Source organism: Magnolia sinica, chromosome 14, assembly GCF_029962835.1.
Source record: "Magnolia sinica isolate HGM2019 chromosome 14, MsV1, whole genome shotgun sequence".
Lineage (NCBI taxonomy): Eukaryota > Viridiplantae > Streptophyta > Magnoliopsida > Magnoliales > Magnoliaceae > Magnolia > Magnolia sinica.
Window position 1 is genome coordinate 10,589,965 of NC_080586.1, and position 27,930 is coordinate 10,617,894.

General features: G+C 41.6%; 1 protein-coding gene across 1 annotated transcript; it reads right to left on the bottom strand.

Moving 5' to 3' along the window:
- Positions 1 to 2,586: 2,586 nt before the first annotated feature.
- Positions 2,587 to 3,261, bottom strand: LOC131225641 (uncharacterized). Its single transcript, XM_058221206.1, has one exon. The coding sequence runs from the start codon at positions 3,140 to 3,142 to the stop codon at positions 2,723 to 2,725; it is 420 nt and encodes a 139-aa protein (XP_058077189.1). The 5' UTR covers positions 3,143 to 3,261; the 3' UTR covers positions 2,587 to 2,722.
- Between the last annotated feature and the right edge of the window lie 24,669 nt (positions 3,262 to 27,930).

The following is a 27,930-nucleotide window of genomic DNA, read 5'->3' on the forward strand; positions in this document are numbered from 1 at the left end:
TTTTAGGGATTTTTACAAAATAATACCTCTTTATTATGGTTTTTAAATTCCGTTAACTTCTTAAACAGCTTTCACTAAAGCTACTCATTAGTTCAGTTACCTATCATCCTCATGCCGAGCTTTAAAAGATTTTTGTAAATGAGAAGACTGCCCTGTAACGGAATATTCTCATCTCAGACAATAAGGGCCGTTTAAACCGGTCCGAATTTGGGACCCGGACGTAGGAAAAATGAGTTCCACAGTATTCTTCTCATTTGAGTTAGCATAGGTCACATGTATATATAGTTTCAGAGTACCTGTATATCAACCTTCATACTTAGGCAGAGTATCAAATGACTAAGAAACCATAATGGTTGTAAGTTAATCAGGATTATGGAAATTATAGACTTGATGTTGATGCAGCATGGCCCAAAATTGTAAAATTTAAAAATTAGCGGTCCAATTAATGAAATTAGATGGTTGACCTACTGTAGAAAACTTAATGGTAGATTACATCAGCATTAAGTAAAGATTTGGACAGCTAAAGTTTGTTTGTTTTAACAGCCAAAGTACTGAGATGTCGCAGTCTATTGTATTATCGCTTGTCATATATGGCGCTATCATATATACAATCTCTAAACTATTTATTAGTGAACACCCTCGGCTAATCTATCCAGCACAAAAAATGAGGCTGACAACTCATCAAGTGGACCTACATTTACACTTTATGTGAATGGTCAATTGTCATTATTTAACCGTCACTTTTTATTGGCCACATGCTGTCCGCGAAATTAGTTGACCCAAAGGATCTTTTGAGTTGAGGATCATCTACAATAGGGCCCACTTGATGAATGAATCAAATGACATCCAGAGGCATCTCTCTTGAACTAAATCTCAGTGGAGATGTACATCACCGCTATCTAAAACCATAGTCAATGGTGAAAGTTATTTTGCATAAAGAGGTATATACGAACCAAGCCAGCTCGGTTAGCTCGCTCTATTGGACTCGATTTAAAGCCGAGTTCGAGCCAAGTTGAGCTGATATTTTGAGCTCGTAAGTTTGAGCTGGCCCCAGTTCAACTTGACTCGGATTGAACCCAAGTTGGATCAAACTCGGATTGAACCAGTTCGATATTTGATAAAATACTTGTAAAACTATTGCTAGTGTCTCAACTATAGTGAGATTTTGAAGGTGCAGTCCAGGTCTTTGTGAAAATACTGCAATGGCGAACTCAGCTCGATTTTAGCTCGGACTGGCTGGAGCTACTGACTGAACCAAGCCGGCCAATCGAGCTCGAGGACCAAGCCAAGCCAAGCCAAGTTCAAGCTGAGGTCAGCTAGTGGCGAGCCGGGTCAAGCTGGCCTCAACTCGACTCGGTTGGACTGGATGTACACCCCTATTTACACATTCACTTTATTTTAACAATTCGGAGGCAAGGGTAATTTTGTCATTTAAAAAACATCATCTGTTACTTTCAAGTGAAATAAAGGCAGGGGAATGATAATTACTGATTAGATAGTTTAATAAAACGCTTTTTAAAAGAGCATGCGATGTAAGAATCTTAATAATGAGGCAATATTTCATACGAATCTCATTTAATATACGGTCGACCCAAGATGGACGGTTTAGATCATCATTCAACCAGTCAGCTGACCTCATCATGTGAAGAATCCCAAGAGATATCGTGCGACATAGATTGCCAACGTGGCTCACGTAGGTGAGATCGGATACAATCGTCAATAGTCGGAGGGAGCGAAGTATGCCTGGCCCGAAAATCAGCCCGATCGATACGATACATCTTTCTCATGGAGGTGTAGATCAGTAGATGACCGGACCACCAAGATCTCGCAGCCATGGTAACTTCACAGTGGACCCCACCTGATGATTGGTTTCGATTTCCAGTACGTGTGCCACACAATCACGTGTACGGAGACTCGCCTTGGCATTTCTCGGCCACACAATCATCCATCCCGATTTTGCCACGCGTACGGCTTCTTTCGCAATTTCGGATAAAATAGGAGTTAGTTTATCCTCTGTCGCGACACAGATTAAAGCATGCATCGCTCCCCACTATATACCCGAATGCTGAGTTTTCCAGTAATCTGGACTGTCCATGTTGTAGCCTCAGTTCAATAGGAGCCACTGAGAATCTATAGATGAATTTAGATAACGAAAAATAAAATTTTCAATGGATCGCATTCGACTCATAAAATCAAAAGCTAGGATCGTCAACGGATGTTTATTATGGACGGTTTAGATCATAGAAATATCTCAGCACTTACGCCCCCGGTAACTGGCGACGTACACCGGATCTCAGTCGCGACATAGCAAAAACTAATAATGTCTTCTGTTTCGGCCCCGCATGTTGCGTTATCAGCACGATCTGAACCGTTCATCCTGCATAACCTTCAACGTACTGCCCGTGAAGCGGAAATCAAGCGACGAAATGATCGATTGGTCCCATCAGTGGTTGATGAACGGTGAAAATTAACAAAAGCCATACATCTTTTGCATTTATGGCCATCTACCCTTCCTTTCCCCACCAGAGTAGGATAAAAAAAAAAAAAAGGTGAATCTATCACTGGATTGGGTGCAAATATCAAATCTGAAAAATCTTAACTTCCTTCTCAAAGGGCTAAAAAAGTCAATTTCTACGATTATTACACGCACCAAACCCTCCATGGAAATTAAAAAGAGTAGAAAAGAAAAGAAAAAAAGCAAATACAACGAAGGAGAATATCTCTACCGTGCACACGCGACTTCCCCAACCTTCATTCCTTCTCTATCACCCATCAGCTGCCGTTGCACCATCAACGACTTATAAATCTCAACAATCACCTTCTCATCGTACTCCTTCAGCGCGGGTCTACCGAATCCTAAGACTCTCGAATCCACGTCCGCTGAGTACGCGAATCCACCGTTGAGAGCGGCAGAGTTCGCGAATCCCAGCATCATTTTAACGTACGCGTCCCTTATACGGATGAGGAATTTCTTGGGCGAGCTCAATCGAAACATACGGAGTTTCGGTGTGATCTTGATCCGCCAGAATCGCCTGCGTCGGGTCCGACCCAGCTCAATCTGGTGCTTTTTCTTGCCTCGCCGACCGGACCCATCGAGCCGCTCGTAGTCTTTTCGCTTCCAGTACCCTTTCAGCCCTTCCATTTCTCCTAGCTTCTCTGATTTTCCGTTGGACTTTTTTGTCTTTTTACATGAGAGAGAGCCGAGAGGGGATATGGAGGGAAATGGGGGTGGGTTGGTTTATAAAGGGATCGGAAAAGAAAGGAGATGGAAAACGGAAGCGAGAGTTTAGTTGATTGTTCTCTATCCATCGAGAGTATGTACTGAAAAGGGTCCGACGCCCTCTCGATCTCTATCTTCTGTCCTTTGGCAATGTGAAATGGGAGGTATGGAATCTTCATGCCTCTCTATTGTGTACCGTTCATCTGGCACATGTGAGTGATGATCAATGCCATGGGTCCAATGGGCATGAGGAATTAAGAAGCGACTAACGGAAAATGAGATGATCATAACCGTTTAAAAAGTAAATTTTCTTCTCAGTGAATGTGAGACGTTGCTGATTTTTGTACGGTTGATTTGTCTATCTAGGACACTTTACTGTAGAAAGTATTGAATTAACGGTTCAGATCTCGTCCAGGCATGCTATGTATGCGGTAATGAAATGGAGGAACTGTAGCTCCCGTATTCCTCCAACGCTCTGGACCAGCTCCTTGTGTAATGGACGTGGATTGCGTACTACCCCCGCCCGTCCATAGCTCCGAACGGGCAGGTCTGTGGGCGGCCCCACCGTGATGTATCTGTACATCCAAGCCGTCAATCCCTTTTCCCAGATTATTTTAAGGTATGAAAACAAAAATGAGGCAGATCCAACGATCAAATGGACCACACCAAATAATAAGCTTGGTTGCATTAAAATGCACAAAGCATTAAATGTGGGTTGCACTAAATGCAAGAGTCATTGTGGTGTGGTCCATTTGATCGTTGGATTTGCCTCATTTTTGTTTTGATGCCTTAAAATAATAAGAAAAAAGGGATAGACGGCTTGGATGTACAGATACATCATGGTGGGCCCACCCACAGACCTGCCCGTTCGGAGCTTGGGACGGGCGGGGGTAGTACGCAATCCGCGTTCTTGCGCAATGTGATTAGTACGCAATCCGCGTTCTTGCGCAATGTGATCAGATCATCAAACCACTTCCCGCAGGCCCACCGTAGAATGGACCCTGGTAGAACTAGGGGCTGCTTGGGAGCGTGGATTTGGAGCCCCTGGATTCGGAACCCTGGGATTGGAAACCCCTTGGAGTGGCAATCCTCCCAGCGTGGTTGCCACCCTGGAGTGTGAATAAACTTTTATTCAAAAATACTTATGCATGGTATATTTGCATGGGTTTGAATTTAATTACTGAATTAACTTTAATATCCTTAATTAGTGAGATATATGATTTTTAACACTATGGTTATGATAAGCCCGATAAAATATATGCTTTGCCTGAAAATGATGAAATTCCAAGTCTTGGATGGAATGCAAGCACAAGATCATGTTTGAGCGACTGCCCAACAATTTTTAATCATTAATTAATATGGATAATGTTTGGACGGTGCTGGATTGAATAGTGTTGATTTACATGGAAAATGTTTGAATGGTGCTAATCATCATTAATGAGCCTTGTGCCTAATAGAATGATAGTATACAATGACACACATGTTACACCTGTAACTAATGAAATAATTTTAGGTATAACCTATGGGAAGTGGATTTGTTGGTTTGCCACATGCCAGATAGATACGTGTCGGGTGAAGACGAGTGCCGCCGCACCTCAAGCTCCAGAGTATTTATTATATTTACACCATTCATTTATTTTTTGAGATCATTTTGGAACATATATAAAAAAATGAATCATATCAAAAGCTCAAATGGACCACATCAAAAGTAGTAGCGAAGATAATGATTTTCACCGATAAAAAATTTAAAAGGCTCACCATGATGCTTATTTTCCATCCAATCTTTTAAGAAGGCAAAAAATACATAGATGAAGAAGAAAAACAAATTCATATTGATCCTAAACTTCTATGACATAGAAGGGTTTCGATGGTAGAAGTTCAATCCCCCATTCTTTTCTACAGTGTGGTCCAATTGATATTAGACCTGTTTTATTTTTCGGCTCAAGCCTTAAGTCAAGCTCACTAAATGGATGGACAGTTTTGATGTAAAACATACCTCATAATATGACCCACAAAGCTTGCTGACGTCAATACATCAGCTATATTGCCAGTATGTCCTACATCAGCCCATCGGCTTCCTGATCCAAGCTCTCGCCGTGGATTACAAACCTCCTCAAAATGGAGGTTAAAAACCCTTTGCCCCCGGTTATTTTATACTACCAAACAACCTGGGGATTTGAAACCCCTACCAATCTCCTCCCGTTCACGGTGCCAAACGACCCCCAGAAGATGCACTAGTTGGATGGGTTAGGCTATGTGCACTAGGCATACGGGCGAAATACCCGAGACCGTACATATCGAAATTCGGTGGAAGAAATCAGACGGTCAGGTTGATCTAACAAGTGCGATTGGGCGTGGAATGCCTGCCACCTGGACGTTCATGCGGTTGGAAGTAAGGTGGGGCATAACGTGATGTTTGTGAGAAATCCGGAAATGAATTGACTGCTCCCCCTGCCACTAGCCCTGTGGCTAGTGATCGGTGCTCCGTGGGCACCACTACGAAGTATGTCTTTTATCCATGCGGTTCATCCATTTTTACATATCATTTTAGGGCTTGGTCCCAAAAATGAGCTGGATGAAAATCTCAGGTGGACCACACCACACGAAAACAATAGTTATTGGATATCCATCATTAAAATCCTCCCAAGACCCACTGTGTTGTTTATTTAACATCCAATCTGTTGATTAGGTCATACAGTCCTAGACCTAGATGAAGGGCAAAAACAAAGATCAGCTTAATCTAAAACTTTTATGGCCACAAAAAAGGTTTTAATGGTTAACGTTCAATCAACACTGTTTCCTGTAATGTGTTGCACTTGAGATTGTGATGTATCTAATTTTTTGTCTCATATAATAAAATGATCTAGAAAAATATATGGATGGCACATACATTATATTAAGGCCCACATACAACTGACACGGGAGTAGCCAATCCGTTCTCGGCAAATCCCCTTTCCCACTTCCCGGACGCGGATTTCCTGGGAAAGTCGCAGGAAGTTCCTGCGTAAGGTTTCTGTGTGGGGCCAATTAGATGTTTGTGAGAAATTCAACCCCTCTATCTGTTTTTAAGCTTATTTTATAATGCTAGACCAAAAATGAGGAGGATTCAAAACTCAAGTGAGCCACACGAGAGGAAACAGTGAAGATTTAGTGACTACCGTTGAATTATTTATATGGCCATAAAAGTTTTGTAACCATATAAGTTTTTAGTGTTTTCACTTTATCTAAGTGAAAATGACCTTATAAACGGTTTAGATGGCATATAAACAGTAAGGTGGAGCATAAGAAGGTTTCAATGGTGGGCATTCATTTCCCTCACTGTTTCATCTCTTATGGCCCACTTGAGTTTTGGATCCTCCTCATTTTTGATAGCATGTATTAAAATGAGGTCGAAGAACAGATGGACGGATTTGATTTCTCACAAACATTGCAGTAGGCCTCACCCAGAATCCTTGTGCAGAAACGAAAGGCTTTCACAGGAAATACGCGTCCCCACTTTTCTGGGTATGGTAAAACATTTCTGTAAAAATGAAACTGATCTAAAACCCAAGTGGGACATTGAAACATTTATACGGCAACAGAAGTTTTCATCGGATTACTATTCTTGTGTTTTCAGTTCTTACTTGGGAATAATCTTAAGAACCGTAATGCATATAAACATCACCACTGACCTGGGAAGATTTCAAGGATAGACATCTCTTCCCACTTTTTCCCACCGTGTGGCCTAGTTAAAATTTAGATCTCTTATTTTTAGGCTTATGTCCTAAAATCAACTGAAAAGATTAAATGGCTGAAAATGATTTTTTACAAACATCAAGGTGGGCCCTACTTAACCTTTGACTATAAAACTTGATACTGTTGGCAATCTACATCCATAGTTAGTATGGACATAAATGCATGCATGCATCATCTAACGAAACGATGATTTTGGCTAGAGCTGGACACAAACCAAGCCAGCTTGGTTAACTCACTCGACTCAACTCAAATAGAAATTGATTCAATTTGGTTTGCCTCAACACACACATATATTGTTATAAATTTCATTTATCTTTTGTTGTTGTCATAGTTGGTCTAAGTGGCCATTTTTCTCTTAATCTCAAATCAATCTCTCAATCTCCGGCTCTTTCTTTGGTCATATTTCCTTGTTCGAGCAGTCGACCATCCCTACCCATCATCCTTCCTTGTCTAGGCACTCTGTCGTCCCTATCTAGTTGTCCGTCCCTAATTGAACAGTCCACCATAGAGCCGTTCATGATCCAAGCATAACTAAGTTTGACCTTAGTTTGGTTTGATTTGCTTATGTGAGACCCGCTATTTGAGCTTCCAACCTATCCTTGCTATTTAAGTTTTGTTTGGTTTGGTCCAAATATTCAAGCTAAGCTGAGCTAAGTTCAAACAGGTTCAGCTCAGATCTTGCTTTAGTGTACCGAGTAAACTTTGTGAGTCCACTATCATGTATATGTATTATCCACACTGTCTATCTATTTTAAAACATGATCCAAGATTGAATCATATCTAAATCTCTAGTAAACCAAAGTAAACCAAACCACATAAAACAATGTGTATTCATGTATATGTATTATATATTGTGTGTATCATCATGCATGTGTTTGGATATGATTTTTACATATCATTTTAGGACATGATCCCAAAATTAAATAATATCCAAATCTCAATTAGGCCACACCACACGAAACAATGTGTATACAATTACAATTTGCAAGTCGAATCAAACCGATATGAATCAAGCTGACCTTTGAGCCAAGCCAAGTCAGTACTACCTTTGTTTGATCTTTGTTTATTTTTTTTAAATGAGCTTAACTGAGTAGCTTAGTTTGGATTGAACTTCTGTTCGAATTAATTCAAGCCAGCTTTTTCAAACTATTTTTATTTTTATTTTTTATTTTTTTTATACACGCGCACACACCCCCACACACTCACACTAGTGGAATTTCACCACCGATGGATACTCGAACCCTTGAACTCCTGAGAGTCTACCACTCGAGCAAGAGCATGGATCCAGCTTTTCCAAACTAATTTTAGTTGGCTTTTTGAGCTGGGTTGGCTTGTGTCTAGCTTTATTTGGCCATTCAAATCCACTCGGCCCGTCCCTATCTGAACACTCTACCTAGTCTCTCTCTTGACTCTTTATCACCTCAAGCTCTAATTTCAACCATTGGCCATTGTTTTGTTTTAGCAATTGGTCAGCGGATCAATAAATGGACGCCCAATATTTCAAACAATGAGACATTTGATCTCATCTCGACCTTTTCTGATAAAAAGATCTTAACCGCCTATTTGAAGGATTGAACTGATTTTCTGTCCACACGCGATGGATGGAAAAGAACCTCTTTCAATTGGGCGGAAAACAGGCGATCCCCCACCCAAACATCTCACGGGGCTCTCAGATGCCGTTGCATCAATTGCTTTTCCAACGTACACAATACACGTGCTTAGTTAGGCCAAGCGTGTACGGGCATTGAATTTAAGGGAGAGAAAAAGGCTGATACTCCTGCGGAGTGTGTTCACCCATACACATGCACCCTACCACCGGTACTTGATGTACACATGCACCTCAAGTCAAGACATCCAAATTGTTGATCCTACATTAGTAGGGCATTCTTAAAATCGAACGGTTGGATGATGCAAACCACGTAACTACCTATGTCCTCTTTTCGTTCCCTTTGAGGGACGCTGACCTGAAGTCATCCGCTCAATGTAACCTTATGTGGAATTAAACGATGGGAGACACGATTTGAACGGATCAGATTGAGTTCTTGTTTGCCAGGTGTATACAGTTGCATGCATGAACATGGATGTGTATGCTCTGCAATTGTAAGAAATAACTCCCACGGACGAAGGGCGGAGTATTGCGCGGCTGTGATTGTTCTTCGATGTCCTAAATTGTAGCCACGTCATTAAAGACGGATGGCAGATGCAAAAAAAAAAAAAAGGAGTGATGGATTGGTTTGGACAGAATTAGTACATCTGCCAACTTCATAACTACGAGCAATGATTTAGTGGGCCAGGTGTAACCGTGTATTGGAATATTTCCATGCACATCGTTTCATTTGAACTCGTTGTCGTCCACATCACCAATCCGGACCGTCCATCAGGTCTATTTCACTCTTCTTTGGTTTCTTTGGAAAAAATGCATCGATTAGATGAATCAAACTATCCAATTAGTGGCATACATAATGAATGTGGAATATTGTTCTTAAGATAGGCCCAGTCCTGTATGTTTATAATTGTCTGATTGCTGTAAATTTTTTAACTTACAGAATAAGAGAGGATTGGACCTAATGGACGGTTCAGATGAATGATATAAATGCCAAGAGAATCCAAATGAAACTATGTGCATTGGAAGGTTTCCATGCACTTTAGCCTACTAGTTCATTATTCTATAACTAATTATTTATTTCCGAACCGGCTGCATTCCTGGTATTAACCGTCAGACGTGCCCCATGCTCTGTGAGAATCCCCATAATGTATGTGTTTTATCCATACCGTCCATTCGTTTTTTCAGATCATTTTAGAGCCTACACCGCAACAAAAGCATATCCAAAGCTGACATAGACCACACCACAGGAAGCAGTGGGAAAAATGATTTTCACCGTTGAAACCTTTTTAGGGCCCACTGTGATTTTTATCTATCATCCAAACTTCTTATAAGGTCAAAAACATATGTACGAAGGAACATCACAAATATCAGATTAATGTAAAACATCTGTGGGCCCAAGGAGTTTTTTATGGTGATCGTTCAATCCCCACTTATTCCTGTCGTGTGGTCCATTTGATCTTTTGATCTGCTTCATTTTCGTATTCGTGGCCTTAAATTATCTGGAAAAATGGATGGACGGCGTGGATAAAATACATATATTACGGTGGGCCTCAGGACAGGCGCTGCACGCTATCCGCATCCCATCTTACATACCGAGTTGAAGTTTAACTGTACACATGCAATAGATTTTACGGCAATCCTGACCGTTTAAATCTCTGGCCCACTTTTTTTTTTTTTTTTTATGGTGCATAATCGAGAAACTCTTCTGAGATATGAAAGTAACCATCTGATTTCTAAGACTTAGTTTGGAGTACCCGGTAATTTTCCTTCAACCATCCATTCGACTGTCGGCAGTTGGATGGACGGAAAAAGGGCATTAGCTCTTGCGAGTATGCAGTCAGAGTGCGAGTTGTTCTCGTGAGATTAAAGGGGCTTTGCTCTACACGTGGCAAAATCGTGGATATTTGTTCGGGAAACGGCCCATCCACCGAACGGTAGACATTGTTCGAATGCCTGGACCAAAGATAAGAATGATCAGTTCATCAAGCAGTCCACACACAAATATTGACAGTTGGCCTTGTTCTCCCCACCGTACATTTTCTCAATTAAGTGCTATAACCTACCCAATGAGGGTCTGTTTGAATTTGTGGTCAGAGCATGATCACGGCCTCCAATACATGATGAACGGCCCAGATCATGCATGCACAGTGCATATTCCAACAGTCAAACGTTGTACATCACATGGAGAGTACACTCAGCTTTTGTTGTTTGCTGTGGGGCCAACCTTGATACATTTTTTGTATATCCACACCGTCCATCTGTTTTTCCATCGCAGTTTAGAAGGCTGTCCCAAATCTTAAGAAGATCCAAATCTCAAGTGGATTATACCACTGGAAACAATGATGAATGACCATTGAAGACTTCGGGCCACAAAAGTTTTGAATCTGTATTTTCCCTTTATCCAGACCTGATTTACATTAAAATAAACATTGCCAAAAAGCCTACTACTAGCCCTTTGAAAATTTCAATGGTGAGGCACTAAATTACCACTGTTTCCTATGCTGTGGCCCACCTGATGTTTGGATTTACTTAATTTTTGGAACCATGTCCTAAAATGGTCTAGAGAAATGGATGGACAGCTTGGATATATAATACTAGATGTGTACAAGCTCGACTCAGCTCAACCATTAGCTAACCCTAGCTCGAACTTCACTCCGCTCGGTCTTGAGCTTGACTGGCCGGCTCGGCTCGGTTCGATCAGCAGCTCGGGCCAGTTTGAGCCTGTCCGGTATTTTCTCAAACACATAGAGTGCACCATCAATTTCTCACAGTTTGCAAAACAACAACAACAATTTACAGGCATTTAATCAAATACTTAATAGGTAGCATCAAAATCAAGATTCAAGGGTAGTTTTATCATGTAATGTTTGCTTTTTGGTAGTGATTTGTTTTATATCCATACATTCCTCGCCACCAGCCAATCCCACGGAGAATATATACACCTGAAACAACACTTCGTTGAGTCATTTCATCAAACACTTGGTGAGCAATATCAATATCAAAATAACCAAGTCACCAAACTGGTTCGATTCGAGTTGAGGTTTGATCCGAGTTGATTCAAGCTTGGCCAAGCTTGAACTAAGCTCGAAATTTATTCAAGCTCGAAAAATCAACTCAACTCGGCTCGAACTCAATTTCCAACCAAGTCAAATTGAGCTTTTTCGAGCCGAGCAAGTTAACCGAGCTCACTCGGTTCAGGTATAGCTATATATAATACATCATTAAGGTGGCCCCACGGTAAGGTTAACGCCCTCTAAGCTATCAAGATTTATTGATTTCACATTCAACATTTTGAAATTAGGGAGCTGATTTTCTGCCCATAGAGGAATTTCATGAGACAGGACACCAGTCATTGTCTAGAATACAGGGTTTCAGTTCTGATAATTCGGCCCATGTTTTGGCTGATCCGAACCATTGCTTTGTTGCTTTCTACCTTAGATGGATATTCTCCAAACCTATCAATTTTGGAAATTTTAACTAAAGAGATATTATTTCTCTTCCTAACCAACTTTTTCAGGCCATTCATCCATGATTTAAGAGTGGATGACATTTTCTTGACATAAATACAACTATATCAATCAAAGTGATTTTCAAATCTTGAAAAAAGTACAACCATATCAATCAAAGTTGTTTTACACTAGGGAAAGGATTAGGTGCGGCTGGGCTCACCTAGTAGGTTCGCCCTGGATCGTGGCCTCACATTGATGTGTATATTGTATATCCATGCCGTTCATCCAGTTTTTTTTTTTGTTTTTTTTTTATATCCCTTAGGGAATGAGCCAAAAAAAAAAACAAATCCAAAACTTAAGTGGACCACACCAGAGGAAACAGTGATGATTGTTTTGAGGGGCTTTGCACAAAACCTTAGGATCTAGCCTCCCGAAACAAACCAGAATTATGGAATAACAAAGCAATGAAATAAATTAAAGCATAAACCACACACCACACAAGAAATTTTTACGTGGAAAACCCTCAAAGAGGTAAAAACCATGTGTCACGCCCCAAACCCGGGGACGGACAGCTTCCGTGATGCCCCGAATTCGGCACTCGACTTCCATACACCAAGTCCCGAGTTCGGCGCACCACAAGGAAGATTTTTGACTGAATTTTTTTTTTATACATAGTAATACCTGAGCATGAAGATCCATGATCAAACTACCAAGCAACACTCTTCATCATAAGTCCCGATGGTTATAAGTATAATGCTTACAAAATATACGCAACGTCAACATTGCAAAATCGAAGAATAAATGCAATGCATCGAGAAAGCTAAGTCTTCCAAGCTACTCCAACCCTGAAAAAAATGAGAAATAGGAAGCTTAGGCCAAAAAGCCTAGTGAGTACACACGTGTGTGCAGTGTGTCCTACAAGTAGGCAAGATAAATGTACTACAAGGAAATCATACCATAGCCATAACCATATTACATGCATCCGTAATCACGTCATCATCATCATATTGTCATGCCGTAATTATACAATATCGAAAATACTGACAAGTCCATGAGTCATACAATATCGAAGTATGCATAAAATCAAGATGTAAATGAGGAGTTATAAAGAGTCAAATATCGATGTCGAGGATGCAACACAATATGTGGTGCAAATGAAATGACTATTGGAGTGAAGTCGGGATGGTGGTACGTAGTATCGCAAGCTATGGGGTCCACCACAAGGGACTTCTATCCAAACCAGTCTCATACCTTAATTTGGATAGTCAGACTCAACGTAGTAAACTCTTGATCTCAGGTTAGTCGCGCGCCCCAACCGAAATCCTGACCAGACATAACAAATAATTGCACACCACTAGCCCGAGTGGATAGTAAATGAATAAATGAATGAGTACGCAACTCCTGCTCAATAAGTCCACATATCACTACAGTTCATCTCTGGGATCATCACCGGATTTTAGTACACTCCAAATAACACTGCCGCTCTCCTAGCAGCACAGTCCAAGTGAGCGTAAGAAACCTCACTATCCGCCTGGCCAATAGTCTGCCAATACCTATCCGGCACGTCGATAGCGGACCCATTCACGAGCTGGTCAAACTCAGCCTAGTAATGCCCCCTACCCTCGGGCGGGTAAGGCCACACCCCCTCCCAACCGACCACGACACAGTGGGAGACGCGGCCTCCTGGTATTCGGCACTCGGGCGCTCATGTATCCACTCGGTCTCGACGTTGGGGCGTCTCCTGGCCTCGGAGGTTTAGGGATTTTCATCCAGGGACATCTATGGCGCCCGTATGCTAGAACCAAATATTTTCGGTGTCCCATCTGGCCATCCACGATATGCCTGTGGAGGCTACGGCCCTGATGTTGCTAGGGCACACAATGCAAGATGCATGAGTCATACAATACAGTCATGCATCAATCCTGCGCATACCGTGCACTCATGTGAGATAACCTCCGCCTATCAAGGAGTCTCATAACAATCTGTCCAACGACATATGCAATGGTCAACCACATCTCATAACAAACATGCAGATGATGCGTATGGGCATGTATGATAATGCTGTGCTGTCACATACTCATAATCAGTATCAATAACCGGCCTCAACAATCGGCTTCGACAATGTGGACATTTAACCAACATTGTCCCCAAGGAATGACCCACATAAATATCAATACATACATCATGGTGAAATCACACCACATCGGTCCTCAGATACATCACTTCGGGTCTCACACAAGGGCCGCACATTCATCGCATTGGGCCTCACTCATGGGCCATGAATACACCACATCAGGCTGTACGACCCATGGGCTTCAAATACTCAAGAGGTGAGCCCTACACACAGGCCTCAAATACATCACAATGAGCCACAACCCATGGGCCTAAAATATATCTCAATTAGCCACGCCCATGAGTCTTAATTACATCACATTGGGCTTCGCTCATGGGCCTCGAATACATTGCAAGTGGCCTCAAATCTATTTCACAGGTAGACCACATACCTGGGCCTAATACACATCACTATGGGCCGCATCACATGGGCCGAAAATACATCACAATGAGCTTCATCATATGGACCGGAAATATATCTCAATGGGCCTTGCCCATAGGCCACGAATACATGGCTACACCAATTATGATAAGTCCTATACTACAACCACTTCGCACGTCACATAGATAATGACTCATATTCGGTGTCACCTGGTTAAGGGCCGAGAGCCACATTTCATCATACCATTTATAGTTTAAAGATCACATTGTATAAAAATCCAAGATCTTGATAGCATTAGCTTGGGTAATATAACCCTAAATCATATTCGGTTTAGTGTACAACTTGGTCATGTGTGATTCAAGTGGTGGTATCTATGTCGATAAGTACAAATCTACATTGTTGAATGGTCATCAATGCCACTTGATTTCATACGGTTAGGTGGCCTTGTACGTATTTCACATTCATACAATTAGATGACTACGTATACTACATGTACTCCACCATTGCCTATGATTAGGTGGCTATACATACATCAAATACCCACATGATCAATGGGCCAAACAGGTAATATCACACCCTCACACCACTAGAGTTTATATATTTGTTATAATTAAACATGTTTTTAAGAGTTTAAACACAAGTATCATGATCTTATTACTTGGGGCCGCACTCTAACCAAAGTGCCAAGTGATCAAGGGATGTCCACAATCAGCCCATTTAAAGGATTAATCATCATTACTTTGAAAATTACAATACCAGTTCATCATACATTCCACACATGGAAATTACAAACTCTTATCGAAGAGGCCCAATGGTTAGCCCAAACAAGGCTATCACTGATGGGTCCACATGGCGTTCACTCAAAATGGGCCTTAACATTCTTAGGCTCACATATCAATGGAATTCATAATGGGTCCTATGCAGTAGAGTCCATGGGGATTTCCCATGAGGTTGAGTTGTGTGTGACCCACCTACGACTTAGGTATGCTTTGATTATTTTAGTCCAAGTCCTAAAATGATATGAGGAAGTGGATGGTCTGCATGGATTAAATAGATACACCATGGTGGCCTTAAGTTGAATTCAATAGTTAAGTACTTATCCTCACAGCCTTGTATTGTATGGTCCAATTCAGGTTGGATTGACTGTTCTGTGGGATAATGGCTTAAAGGAAGGTATATGGGTCGATATCTAATACATCGTCAGGATGGCTCATAATAAATTTTCAATGATGAGAGTTTAATTTGCATTATTTCATAACGTACGACTATCTAATCATTGGATGGGCCTAAGTCTTGGTAACATATCGTCAAAAAAGTTGATAAAATAGATAAATGATGAGGATCTTAAATATAAATCATGTCATAACTATGGTGGATTAAGTGGCATAACACCTACATCAAAGTGGGTCATACCACACACAAGTTGAGAGGGTTACCCTCCCTTAAATATTCATAATTATTTGTTGGGCCCACAGAGGTGTGGTTCATAAATCCAGCCCATCCATTATGTGTGTCCCACTTGGTTGAGGGGTCAGACCAAGTTTCAAATACATCCAAATTTCAGGTGGACCTAACAGGTGATTTACATACTCGAGCTTCGAGTTGTACAGACAGTTAAGGAGATCAAGGTTATATGGGTGCAAAGAGATGTATTTATTGCATATACACAATTCACCTATTTTTATTTTTATTTTTTTATTATTTTTTTGAGATCATTTTATAGCATCATCCAAAAATGAATCATATCCGAAGATTATCTGGACCTCACCACAAACAGTAGTGGAGATAATGATTTCACCACTAAACAATTTACAGGGCCTACCATACCGTTTATTTTCCATCCAATCTGTTCATAAGGTCACAAAGACCTGAATTAAGGGGAAAAACAAATTTCATACTGCTCCAAAATTTCTAACCCAAAAGGGTTCCAATGGTTTATGTTCAATCCCCGCCACTTTTGTAGTGTGGCCCACTTGATAGTTAAATCTATCTCTTTTTTTTTTCCAGCCTTAAGACAAACTTGCCAAATGGATGGACGGTTTGGATATAACACATACCTCGTGATCAGATTGATCCAAATCTTTTTTTGTAATTATTATTTATTATTAATATTTATTTTTATGGTGTGGGCCGCTTGAGTTCTGTGTACGGCTGAAATTTGGGGGTGACCCATTTTTAAATGAGACCAATCAAATGCACAGTGCTGATGTTCGACATACATCAAGGTGGGGCCTGTGGTGAGGCCCACATCCTTCCAGCGTCAGACGCTGGCAGCAACAGCGTCACTGCTGTTGTGTTTTTTTTTTTTTTTTTTTTATAAAATTTTTCATATATGGGGCCCACAAAAGGATGATCCAGTCCATCTATTGTGTGTGTCCCACTTGATGGAGGGGACGGTCCAAGTTTCAGATGCATCCAAATTTCAGATGGGGCCCAGCAAGTGCTTTTATATGTTTTAGCCATGTCTGCACATTATTTTAGATGGTGTGGGCCACCTAGGTTCTTTGTATGGTTAATTTTTGGCGTGACCCATTTTTAAGAGGGGACCCATCAAATGCACGGTACTGATGTTCAATATACATCAAGGTAGGGCCTGTGGTGGGGCCCATTTTCTTCCAGCGTAATAGAGACGTTGCAGCAGCAGCGTCAGAGTGTTTTTTTTTTTTTTTTGGTTTGTTTTTTTTTTTTTTCTGTTTCTCATCTATGGGGCCCACAACAGGACGATCCAGTCCATATGTTGTGTGTGTCCCACGTGGTGGAGCGTTCAATCCAAGTTTCAGATGCATCCAAATTTCAGGTGGGGCCCAGCAAGTGCTTTTATATGCTTTAGCCATGTCTACACATTATTTTAGATGGTGTGGGCCACCTAAGATTTGGATTGTCTTCATTTTTCAGCTCCATGGTTAAAATGAGCTGAGAAATTAAATGGACAGCGTGGATTAAATACATACATCACGTGTGGGGTCCGTTGGGGACCCACAACCCCTGCCCCTTTAAATCAAATGGCTGGAAGTGTCCCTCTCTTCTTCTTTTTTTATACGTGTAAGTGTGTGTGAGTTTGGCCAGCCCAATGGGCCAATGGATGGGTGATTTGGATGCCATACAAACATTTTGGTGGGGCTCACTATCAATGGGTCCCACATGAACTCTATAATAAATTAATTTTATATGTTTTCTCCTATGCATCCCCACCATTAATAGCATCATCATCATTATTGCAATTATCTTCACCATCAATCATACTATCTTCATCATCCACACCATTAATCACATCATCATTAACATCATCTCTACCATACATAAACACAACAAAATAAAATAAGAATGAGTAGGGTGGGTGTACTCACCTTGATGAATTAGATGGATGGTTGAGATGAAATTAATGGTTGAGATGGATGGAAGGGATGTGATTGATGGCCCACCAAGATCAATCCTCTCTCTCTCTCTCTAATTGTAGAAAAATGGTGAAAGGCTAAGGGGTGGAGGTGTATTTATAGAGAAATGGATAAACTTTTGGTTAAGTTAGGCTAATGTGATTAATATTAGCTTAGGCTATAATTTTGATAATTAACTCATGATTTGTAATTAATGGTGGATTAAAGAAGCATGGGATGGCATGGTTTGATGATGTCATACATGAGGTGTGGCATGGAGAGATGTTGACTTTAGGGAGCACATGAGAGATGGGAGGTATGGGTATGTGACATCACACACATGGGTAGAGATTCTCTCACCCATGTGTGGCATGTACATGTGTGCTTGACATGTGTTGTACACATGTGTGGAATGAAATACATGGGGCCATGCGCACATGATACACTTATTATTCTTCACGGCGTATCTCACTAACGAAGTATCATACCGACGCACGGGTGGTACCTCCACGATCGTGGCGATGGGGCAGTCGATATGAGATAGGTTTCAAGGTCTTGGGGTTCTGGTCAGTTGGGTGTATATTATGAACAGTCAATCTATGTCTAGCTAAGGACATCAATCATCATGCACATATGCATGGAAAATAGTACCGAATGGACCAGGTGTTACACCATGGGACCTCGTCCAGATCAACAATCCACTATGAAGTAGAACGTTATAACCTTCTTCACTCACATAGAAGTGGATAAACAATAAGAGAAACAAAGAAAATAGAGAGATCTCACCGATTACGAGGACATAGAAGCGCTGAGATATACATTGCACAGTAAATAACCTCCACGAGCATAATCTCCCTTCTATAAGCTTCCTCTCTCTCACCTTTGATAGCCCCAAACCCTTTAGCAACTCCCTTGTAAAGCTTTAGGAAACCCTCTTGTCATACCTAGAAAGCCCCAGGTACCTCCTATTTAAAGTTTTAGGAAACTCCTTTCTGCATCCCAGTTGCAAAAGGACTTATGACATGAAATTCGCGCAAAATCGCGGAACGAATCTGCGTAACCTCGATTGGTCGTGTGCCACCCACGATCGGTTGAGCGCCACCTACGACCAGTTGAGAGCCCTGAAGAAAAATAGTCCAAACTCGCTGGACTTTGGGTCAAGTTATGACTCGACTCTACGACTGGTCGAACACCAGCCACGACCGGTCGAGCAGGGCTCATGATCGGTCCAGCATGGGATAAAAAATCCAATCAAATCTCCCCATTTTCATCCCAGGAGGGATTTACCTTCTTCAAACCAGCCAGGTTTCTACAAACCTCAAACTTGCCCTTGAGCAAAGCCTTGGTCATCATGTCTGACCCATTATCGTCCGTGTGGACTTTCTCAAGCTGTAACACCTTCTGTTCCAAAATATCCTTGATCCAGTGATATCGAATCTCTATGTGCTTTGGCTTGGAATGCTGACTTGGATTCTTGCTCAAGTGTGTAGCACTTTGACTATGGCAATAGAATACGTGCTCTTCCTGCTTCAGGCTAAGTTCCTATAAGAACCTTTTCATCCAAAGCATCTCTTTACATGCCTCTGTGACTGCAATGTACTCGACCTCTGTTGTCGACAATGCTACAACCTTCTGTAGCTTGTTCTATCAAGAAACCGCTCCCCCTGCAAAGGTGAACATGAACCCCGATGTAGACTTCCTGGAGTCTATGTCACATGCCATATCAGCATCTGTGTAGCCCTCTAACACAGGTTTACCGTCACCATAGTATAGGCTCAACCTGGATGAGCCTCTTAGATATCGCAGTATCCACTTAACCGCTGCCCAATGTTCTTTACCAGGATTGGCAAGATACCGGCTGACAACATCAACCGCATATGCTATGTCTGGGTGTGTACACACCATAGCATATATCAACCTTCCTACAGCTGACGCGTAGGGTATCTTCTGCATCTCTTTCACTTCTGCCTTCGTCTTGGGACACTGCCTGTCGCTCAATTTGAAGTGACCATCCAGTGGAGTACTGACCGGCTTTGCTGCATTCATATTGAACCGCTCTAGGACTTTCTCATTATACCGCTCTTGTGATAGTCAAAAATTCCTGCTGCTTCTGTTACGGGTTATCTCCATTCCTAGGATCTGTTTAGCCGGGCCCAAGTCTTTCATCGTAAAAAACTTGCCCAATTCCTTTTTCAGCCTATCGATCTTCTTGATGTCTTTTCCCATGATGAGCATGTCATCAACGTATAACAACAGAACTAAGAAATCACCATCTAAGAACTTGCACGTGAACACATAGTGGTCCGATTCCATTCTGTCATACCCATGCTGTAACATGAACGAGTCAAACTTTTTGTACCATTGCCGTGGAGCTTGTTTCAGCCCATACAAGCTCTTCCTCAGCCTACACACCATATGTTCTTTGCCCTTGACTTCGAACCCCTCTGGTTGGTGCATGTAGATCTCTTCTTCCAGGTCACCATAGAGGAAGACAATTTTAACATCTAACTGCTCTATCTTCAGATTTATGCTAGCTGCCAACCTAAGCAATACCCGTATGGATGTCATCTTCACCACTGGTGAGGATATCTCTTCGAAGTCTATGCCTTTCCTCTGACCAAACCCTTTCACCACAAGTCTGGCCTTGAACCTTATCTGTGAATTCTTCTGCTCAACCTTCTTTCTGAACACACACTTGTTGCTCAAAGCCTTCTTGCCCTTAGGCAATTTCACCATATCATAGGTGTGGTTCTTATGCAAGGATTCCATCTCTTCTTGCATAGCTTTCAACCACTCACCCTTATGCTCGTCGGTTAGGGCCTCAAAATAATCTTCTGGCTCTCCCCCATCATCACATAATGTACTCATGCAGCGAGTACCTCTTGGACGACTGTCTGTCCCTAGATGACCTCCTCACCTGTGGCTCAACAGGTGGATCAAGTAAGGGCTGCTCCCCTGGTCCATCTTCTGAAGGAACTCCCTCATCCTATGCACCTTACTGTAATCTCCCGTCATCAGGCACTACGGGAGGAGTAACCGGATCCATATCTTCTAGCTCACCTAAACTAGGTTGGTTCTTCTCTGGCTTACCAATATTTTTTATACACTGATCTTCAAAGAATACCACATCTCTGCTCCTGACGAGCTTCTTTTCGGTCAGATCCCACAATCTGTAACCGAACTTTTCATCACCGTACCCTAAGAACACACACTGCCTGATCTTCATATCGAGCTTAGACCTCTCGTCCTTTGGTACGTGAACGGATGCCCTGCATCCAAACACCCTGAGATGACTGTACGATAGATTATGTCGAGTTCACACCTTCTCAGGTACTTCTCCATTCAACGGGGCTGATAGAGACCTGTTTAACAAATACACCGCCGTATGCATTGCTTCTCCCCAGAACGTCTTAGGCAACTTCGCATAGGATAACATGCATCTGATTCTCTCTACAATGGTGCGATTCATTCGCTTAGCTATACCATTATGCTGGGGGGTCTTGGGAACCGTCTGTTCATGCTGTATACCCAGGGACTTGCAGTATTCATGAAAGTCGTTAATGTATTCACCACCATTGTCAGTACGGATGCACTTCAATGGTCTGCCTGTCTCTGTCTTGACCATAGCATGAAACAATTTGAACACACCAAAGACTTCGTCCTTCGATTTCAAAGCATAAACCCAAACCCTCCTAGATGCATCATCTATAAAAGTAACAAAATACAATGCCCCACATAAAATTTTTGTCCTCATAGGACTACAAACATCAGAATAAACCAAATCTAATGCATACACTTTATTAACATGAGAAGCAGTTTTAATAAATGAAACCCTATGTTGTTTCCCTGATAAACAATCAAGATAGGTTTTGAGGGGTATACCTGTCACGTCTGGAAGGAGCTGCTTCCTCGCTAGTAGCTAAAGCCCTTTTTCACTCATGTGGCCTAGACACCTGTGCCACATGTCAATAGCTGAATCTTCCGTTGCATTCAACCCACCCTTGCACATACTGATACTTGCCTTGTAAAGGGTACAACACTTCTTTCCTCTGCCCATGATCAACGAACCCTTGATGAGCTTTCAGCGCCTACCAGCAAACCGGCTTTCATAGCTATCATCATCCAGCCTTCCCGTCGACATCAAGTTGAGGCGAAGGTCTGGGATATGTCTCACATCCCTGAGAACCATTGTGTAACCCACATTGATCTTCACTCAAATTTCACTGACTCCCATGATTTTCAATATGACAAAATTTTCCATCTTCACGGTCCTATAGTCACCTGACTTGTAGCTTGTGAAGAAGTCCCTGCGTGGAGTCGCATGAAAAGAAGCTCCCGAGTCTATCACCCAGTCGGTGTCTTGACTCGTAGCCGTGAGACATACGTGATCTACTGAAAGAAAAACTACAACGTCGCCATCTGAAGTGACCGCAGTGGAATCTGATTCATCTTTCTTTCCTTTTCCTTTCTTGTCGTTCTTCTCACCACGACATTCATGCTTATAGTGGTCATTCTTGCCACAATTCCAACAGTCAACGTCCTTTCTATTACATGACTTGTCTCTTGATTTATCTCGGGCCTTCCCACCCTTTCTGTCATTTCTTCTCCCCCGTTCCTATGTCACAAGGTCCTCTTGCTGAGTAGACCCCTGAGACTTCCTCCTTGACACCTCATTGAAGAGACCGCTAGTTACCTATTCCATGGATATCTTTCCGTCTAGTGCCGAGTTACTTAGAGACACCACCAATGTCTCCCAACTGTCAGGCAATGAACTAAGCAATAGTAAAGCTTGTAATTCATCATCCAGGACCATCTTCATAGAGGAAAGTTGGTTCACTATATTGCTGACCTCATTCATGTGCTCGGCCACAGAACCACTATCTTCGAACTTGAGATTCACAAGTCACCTTATCAGAAAATTTTTATTACCGGTTGTCTTCCTCTTATACAACCCTTCTAGTTTCAGCCATAGGGTAGTGGCTGATGTCTCCGTAGACACATGGTAGAACACAGAATCATCCAGCTATTGTCTAATAAACCCCACCACCTTCCGATCCATTTTCTTCCAATCATCATCAAACATATCCTTGGATTTTGCTGATATGCCTAAAATTGGAGAATATAGGTCCTTGAATAAAGCAAGTCCTCCTTCTTAGCCTTCCATATGGTTTAGTTAGAACCATTGAGGTTGATCATTCTTGATGAGCCACCTTCCATAATTCAAAATCGATCCTGCCCATTCAATGAACTTAGCTCTGATACCACTTTGTTGAGGGGCCTTGCACAAAACTTTAGGATCTAGCTTCCCAAAACAAACCAGAAGTATGGAATAACAAAGCAATGACATAAATCAAAGCATAAACCACACACCACATAAGAGATTTTTACGTGGAAAACTCTCAAAGAGGTAAAAACCACGGGACCTCGTCCAGATCAACAATCTACTATGAAGTAGAATGTTACAACATTCTTCACTCATGCAGGAGTGGATAAACAATAAGAGAAATAAAGAAAACGGAGAGATCTCACCGATTATGAGGACATAAAAGCGCTGAGATATAGATTGCACAGTAGATAACCTCCACAAGCATAATCTCCCTTCTATAAGCTTCCTCTCTCTCACCTTTGATAGCCCTAAACCCTTTAGCAACTCAATGGTCAGTTAGATCTGATTGGACATAATCTCAATGGTCCAGTTAAAACCATTGAAGCTGATCATTCTTGATTAGCCACCTTCCATAATTCAAAACTGATCCTGCCCGTTCAATGAACTTAGCTTTGATACCATTTTGTTGGGGGGCCTTGCACAAAACTTTAGGATCTAGCTTCCCGAAACAAACCAGAATTATGGAATAACAAAGCAATGAAATAAATCAAAGCATAAACCACACACAACATAAGAGATTTTTACGTGAAAAACCCTCAAAGAGGTAAAAACCACGGGACCTCGTCCAGATCAACAATTTACTATGAAGTAGAACGTTACAACCTTCTTCACTCACGCAGGAGTGGATAAACAATAAGAGAAACAAAGAAAATGGAGAGATCTCACAGATTATGAGGACATAGAAGCGTTGAGATATAGATTGTACAGTAGATAACCTCCACGAGCATAATCTCCCTTCTATAAGCTTCCTCTCTCTCTTTTCCTCTCTCTCACCTTTGATAGCCTTAAACCCTTTAGCAACTCCCTTGTAAAGCTTTAGGAAACCCTCTTGTCATACCTAGAAAGCCCTAGGTACCTCATATTTAAAGTTTTAAGAAACTCTTTTCTGCATCCCAGTTGTAAAAGGACTTGCGATATAAAATTCACGCAAAATCGCGGAACGAATCTACGTAACCTCGACTGGTCGTGCGCCACCCACGACTGGTCGAGCGCCACCTACGACCGGTCGTGACCCTCCTACGACCGGTCGAGAGCCCCGAAGAAAAATAGTCCAAACTCGTTGGACTTTGGGTCGAGTTACGACTCGACCCCATGACTGGTCGAACACCAGCCATGACCGGTCGAGCAGGGCTCATGACCGGTCGAGCACAGGACAAAAAATCCCATCAGATTGACCATTAAAAACTTGTTATAGGCTACAAAAATTTTTGATCAAGTTGATATTTTTCTTCCTTCCTCCAGGTGTGCACAACTAGTTAGATGAAAAATAAATATTATGGTGGGCACCAAAATGGGCCTAGGAAGTTTTTAATGTTGATCTTTCAATCACTACTATTTCCTATGGTGTGGTCCACCTGAGATTTGGATCCGCTTCATTTTTATCCTAAAATGAGCTACCAAAACAGATGGACAGCATGAATATACATACATACAACAAGGTGAAATTCCACCAGCGTGAGTGTGTGGGGTGTGTGTGCGTGTGTCAAAAAATAAAAATAAAAAATAAAAAAATTAGAAGGTAGATGCTCCATCTATTGTGTCAAAAAAGGAAAAAAAAACAAAAAACTAGTTTTTTATATATTTTTTTCAGTATTAATATATAAAGCAGATTTTCAGTTTCAACCTGCTAAAGCGAGTTGTTTGGTTGGGCACTACTGCTCGTGAAAATGGGTGTGAAATCAATTGAAAAGACAATGCAAAATAAGCCTTTAAAAAAAAAATCTGATAAACTATTTGAAAGGAGGAAAGAATTTAATTATTCTAAGACTTAATTAAACCAACTTAATCTTGACCCAAGGCATGAAGGTCGCGTATCATTCAATTAAAATCACAAGTACAACTATATATATATAGGGAAAAGGTACTATGCGCTCGACCTCACGATTAGCTCCCGTGAGGTCGAGCTTTTTTGCCCCACCGTGATGCCTGTCGACCATCAACACCGTGCATTTGATGCGTACCCTCTAAATTATGGGATATCCTAAAAATCAGCCGTATACGGAACTCAGGTGGGCCATACCATCTAAAATCATGTGAAACACCATTAAAACATATAAAAGCACTTGGTGGGGCCCACCTGAGTTTTGAATGCTGCTGAAACTTGGTCTGAACCCTCATGCAAGTGTGACACACATAATGGATGGGCTGGATTTGCAAACCACATCTCGGTGGGCCCCAAAAACTGATTATGAATGTTTTAATGGTGCACGGCCCCTCCCCACTTCTGTATGTGGTGTGGCCCACACAAGTCACGGATTGACTTGATTTTTGAGACCTAGGCCCACGATGGAATGGTGCATCTGACTGATGGGTTAGATGTTCGAAACGCATCACGGTGGGGCCCACACAGCTCGACCTCATGAGACGGACTCGTGAGGTCGAGCGCATAGTACCTTTTCCCATATATATATATATATATATATATATATATATATATATTCAACTATTAATTAATACTAATTAATGTTAAGAGAGACACGAGTTGTTTCGCAGCGGCTTTTCATAATGTCTTTACAAAAAGGATCTGCAGCCGTGGGTGGTCCACCTCAATTGAAAATAATGTACACAAAAAGCTCACCCTCCAAAATGATTCCCTTAATGGGCCTACTTAAATCACATAAGCCTGATTTTTGGTCCCACGCTTGGCTTTTGGTTTGACATTTAATGGTTGGAATGGATTTCACATCCTCATAACTATGGGCCGGGTAAAATTCAGAAGTGGACATCTCTCTTAAATGTTCCATTAGTGTCATCCACTGGAATCACATGTTAGCTTGATTTATTTCGCTCTGGACCTAGAATGAGATTACACATCTAATGGTCGGAGTGGATCTCACATACACGTCACGGTATGCCCTATTTAAAAAAAAGGTTTGGTCTCCCTCTACCTTGTTAGGCTTCTTTTGGTAAAAAAAAAAAGAAAAAGAAAGAACATTCCCAAAAAAGAGGGACTAGTTTAGGTGTTTCTCAGCCTCATGCAATACGGTGCAATCCTAACCATGGGGCCCACCTTGATGTATGTATTGTATATCCATGCCAACCATTGATTTTTTCAACTCATTTTAGGGCATGATTCCTGTAATGCCTCGGATTTTCAGGGGTCGAGTAAATACTCGATTCCTGATATCTCGTGTGTCACTTATACTTTGCGGAAGTAGGTTCCATAGTTTGTTTTACTTGACATGTGAGCATTCAAGAGATTTACAATGGACTATGTGACGTACCCTAGATTAAATGCAGATTTTAACTCAAAATACAACTAATAAGAAAATGTATATATTCGGTGTACGGGATTACATCCTAGCAAAAAATACATATAGTTCCAAAATACAAAACATATCGTCTTAAAATCTCATCGCTGCCCCTAAGGCAACCCACAGCGGCCCGCCTAGCAACTAGAAGTATGAGAGCTCCTCCTCTAAGTCCACGAACGCCTCCTCCAATGCGTCGGAATCCATAGTATCTGCATCTATAATAGTGTCTGGTTGATGTTTTAAAACACCGTCCTAGAGTGAGAGTGAGTGATCAACTCAGTAGTTCTATTAACTCTAAGTTACACATGTTATCAATTACACTAGCACAAGTAATGATAAAGCAACTGAAATACCCAATTCCTAAATACTCTTATTAATGCACATGTATGCTGTATGAGATGATGCATGCCCTCACAATCCAACACTCTCTCATAGCGACTCTAACTCCTTCTTCGCAAATGGCCAACACTCCCTCATAATGCGACCTTACCTCTTGAATCGCCACACCTAACTAATGCAATGCGATAAATGTTCGTGTTAACTAAGTGAATTAATTAAGTCCATTCATTTAGTAAAATTGGGAAAGCTGGAACATCTCCATATAATCAATGAGTTCGTAGATCAACTTTTTAGTGTCGTTGTCACGCCCTGAACTCGGAAACTGGGCTCACAAAATTCCCGATCGCCGAATCCGGCGCCGATAGCCTCCGTAGTACCCCATTCTCAGCTCTCGACACCCATACACCAGGTTCCGATCCTGGGATACTACAAGGAGGATTTATAATCATTAGTCTGATTCATAATGAGCATAACCATAAGCATAATCCACGAACAATAACCACAAGAACACCATCACAAAATTCACTATGATAAAAAACTTTTGAATACAGCGCGTATGAAAGGAAAATACAATATAACGAAAGTAACAAAACTCTAGAAGCTCGGCTGCACACTCCAACTGCGGCGAGACTTTGGTTGCGACTGCGTCCTGGCGTCACCTGCATGTATCGATCGTGCATAAGCTTATAGAAAGCTTAGAGGGTGGTGTAAGTGTGTGCGCAATATAAGCATGCTCAGAATGTAAGGTCAGAGTAATGTGGAATCATGGTGATGAGTACATGAATGCAATCAGCCGTACCAAGGCTATGCTGTGCAAGATATGAATGTTATCGGCCATAACACGGCCATGCGATGCGAGATACAACTCAAGCACAATCCTCATCATGTATCAGTACAGTTCTCATTCTGGATAATCATCAGGGTTCAATACACTCCAAATGACACTGTCGCTCTCATAGCAGCACAGTTCAAGTGAGCGTAAGAAATCTCACTATCTGCTTAGCCAATAGTCTGTTAATACCTATCCGGCACGTCAATAGCGAACCCATTCACGAGCTGGTCAAACTTAGCCT

Excerpts from the sequence above, each read along its gene's own strand:
- LOC131225641 (XM_058221206.1), bottom strand. The coding sequence starts at position 3,142 with ATGGAAGGGCTGAAAGGGTACTGGAAGCGAAAAGACTACGAGCGGCTC.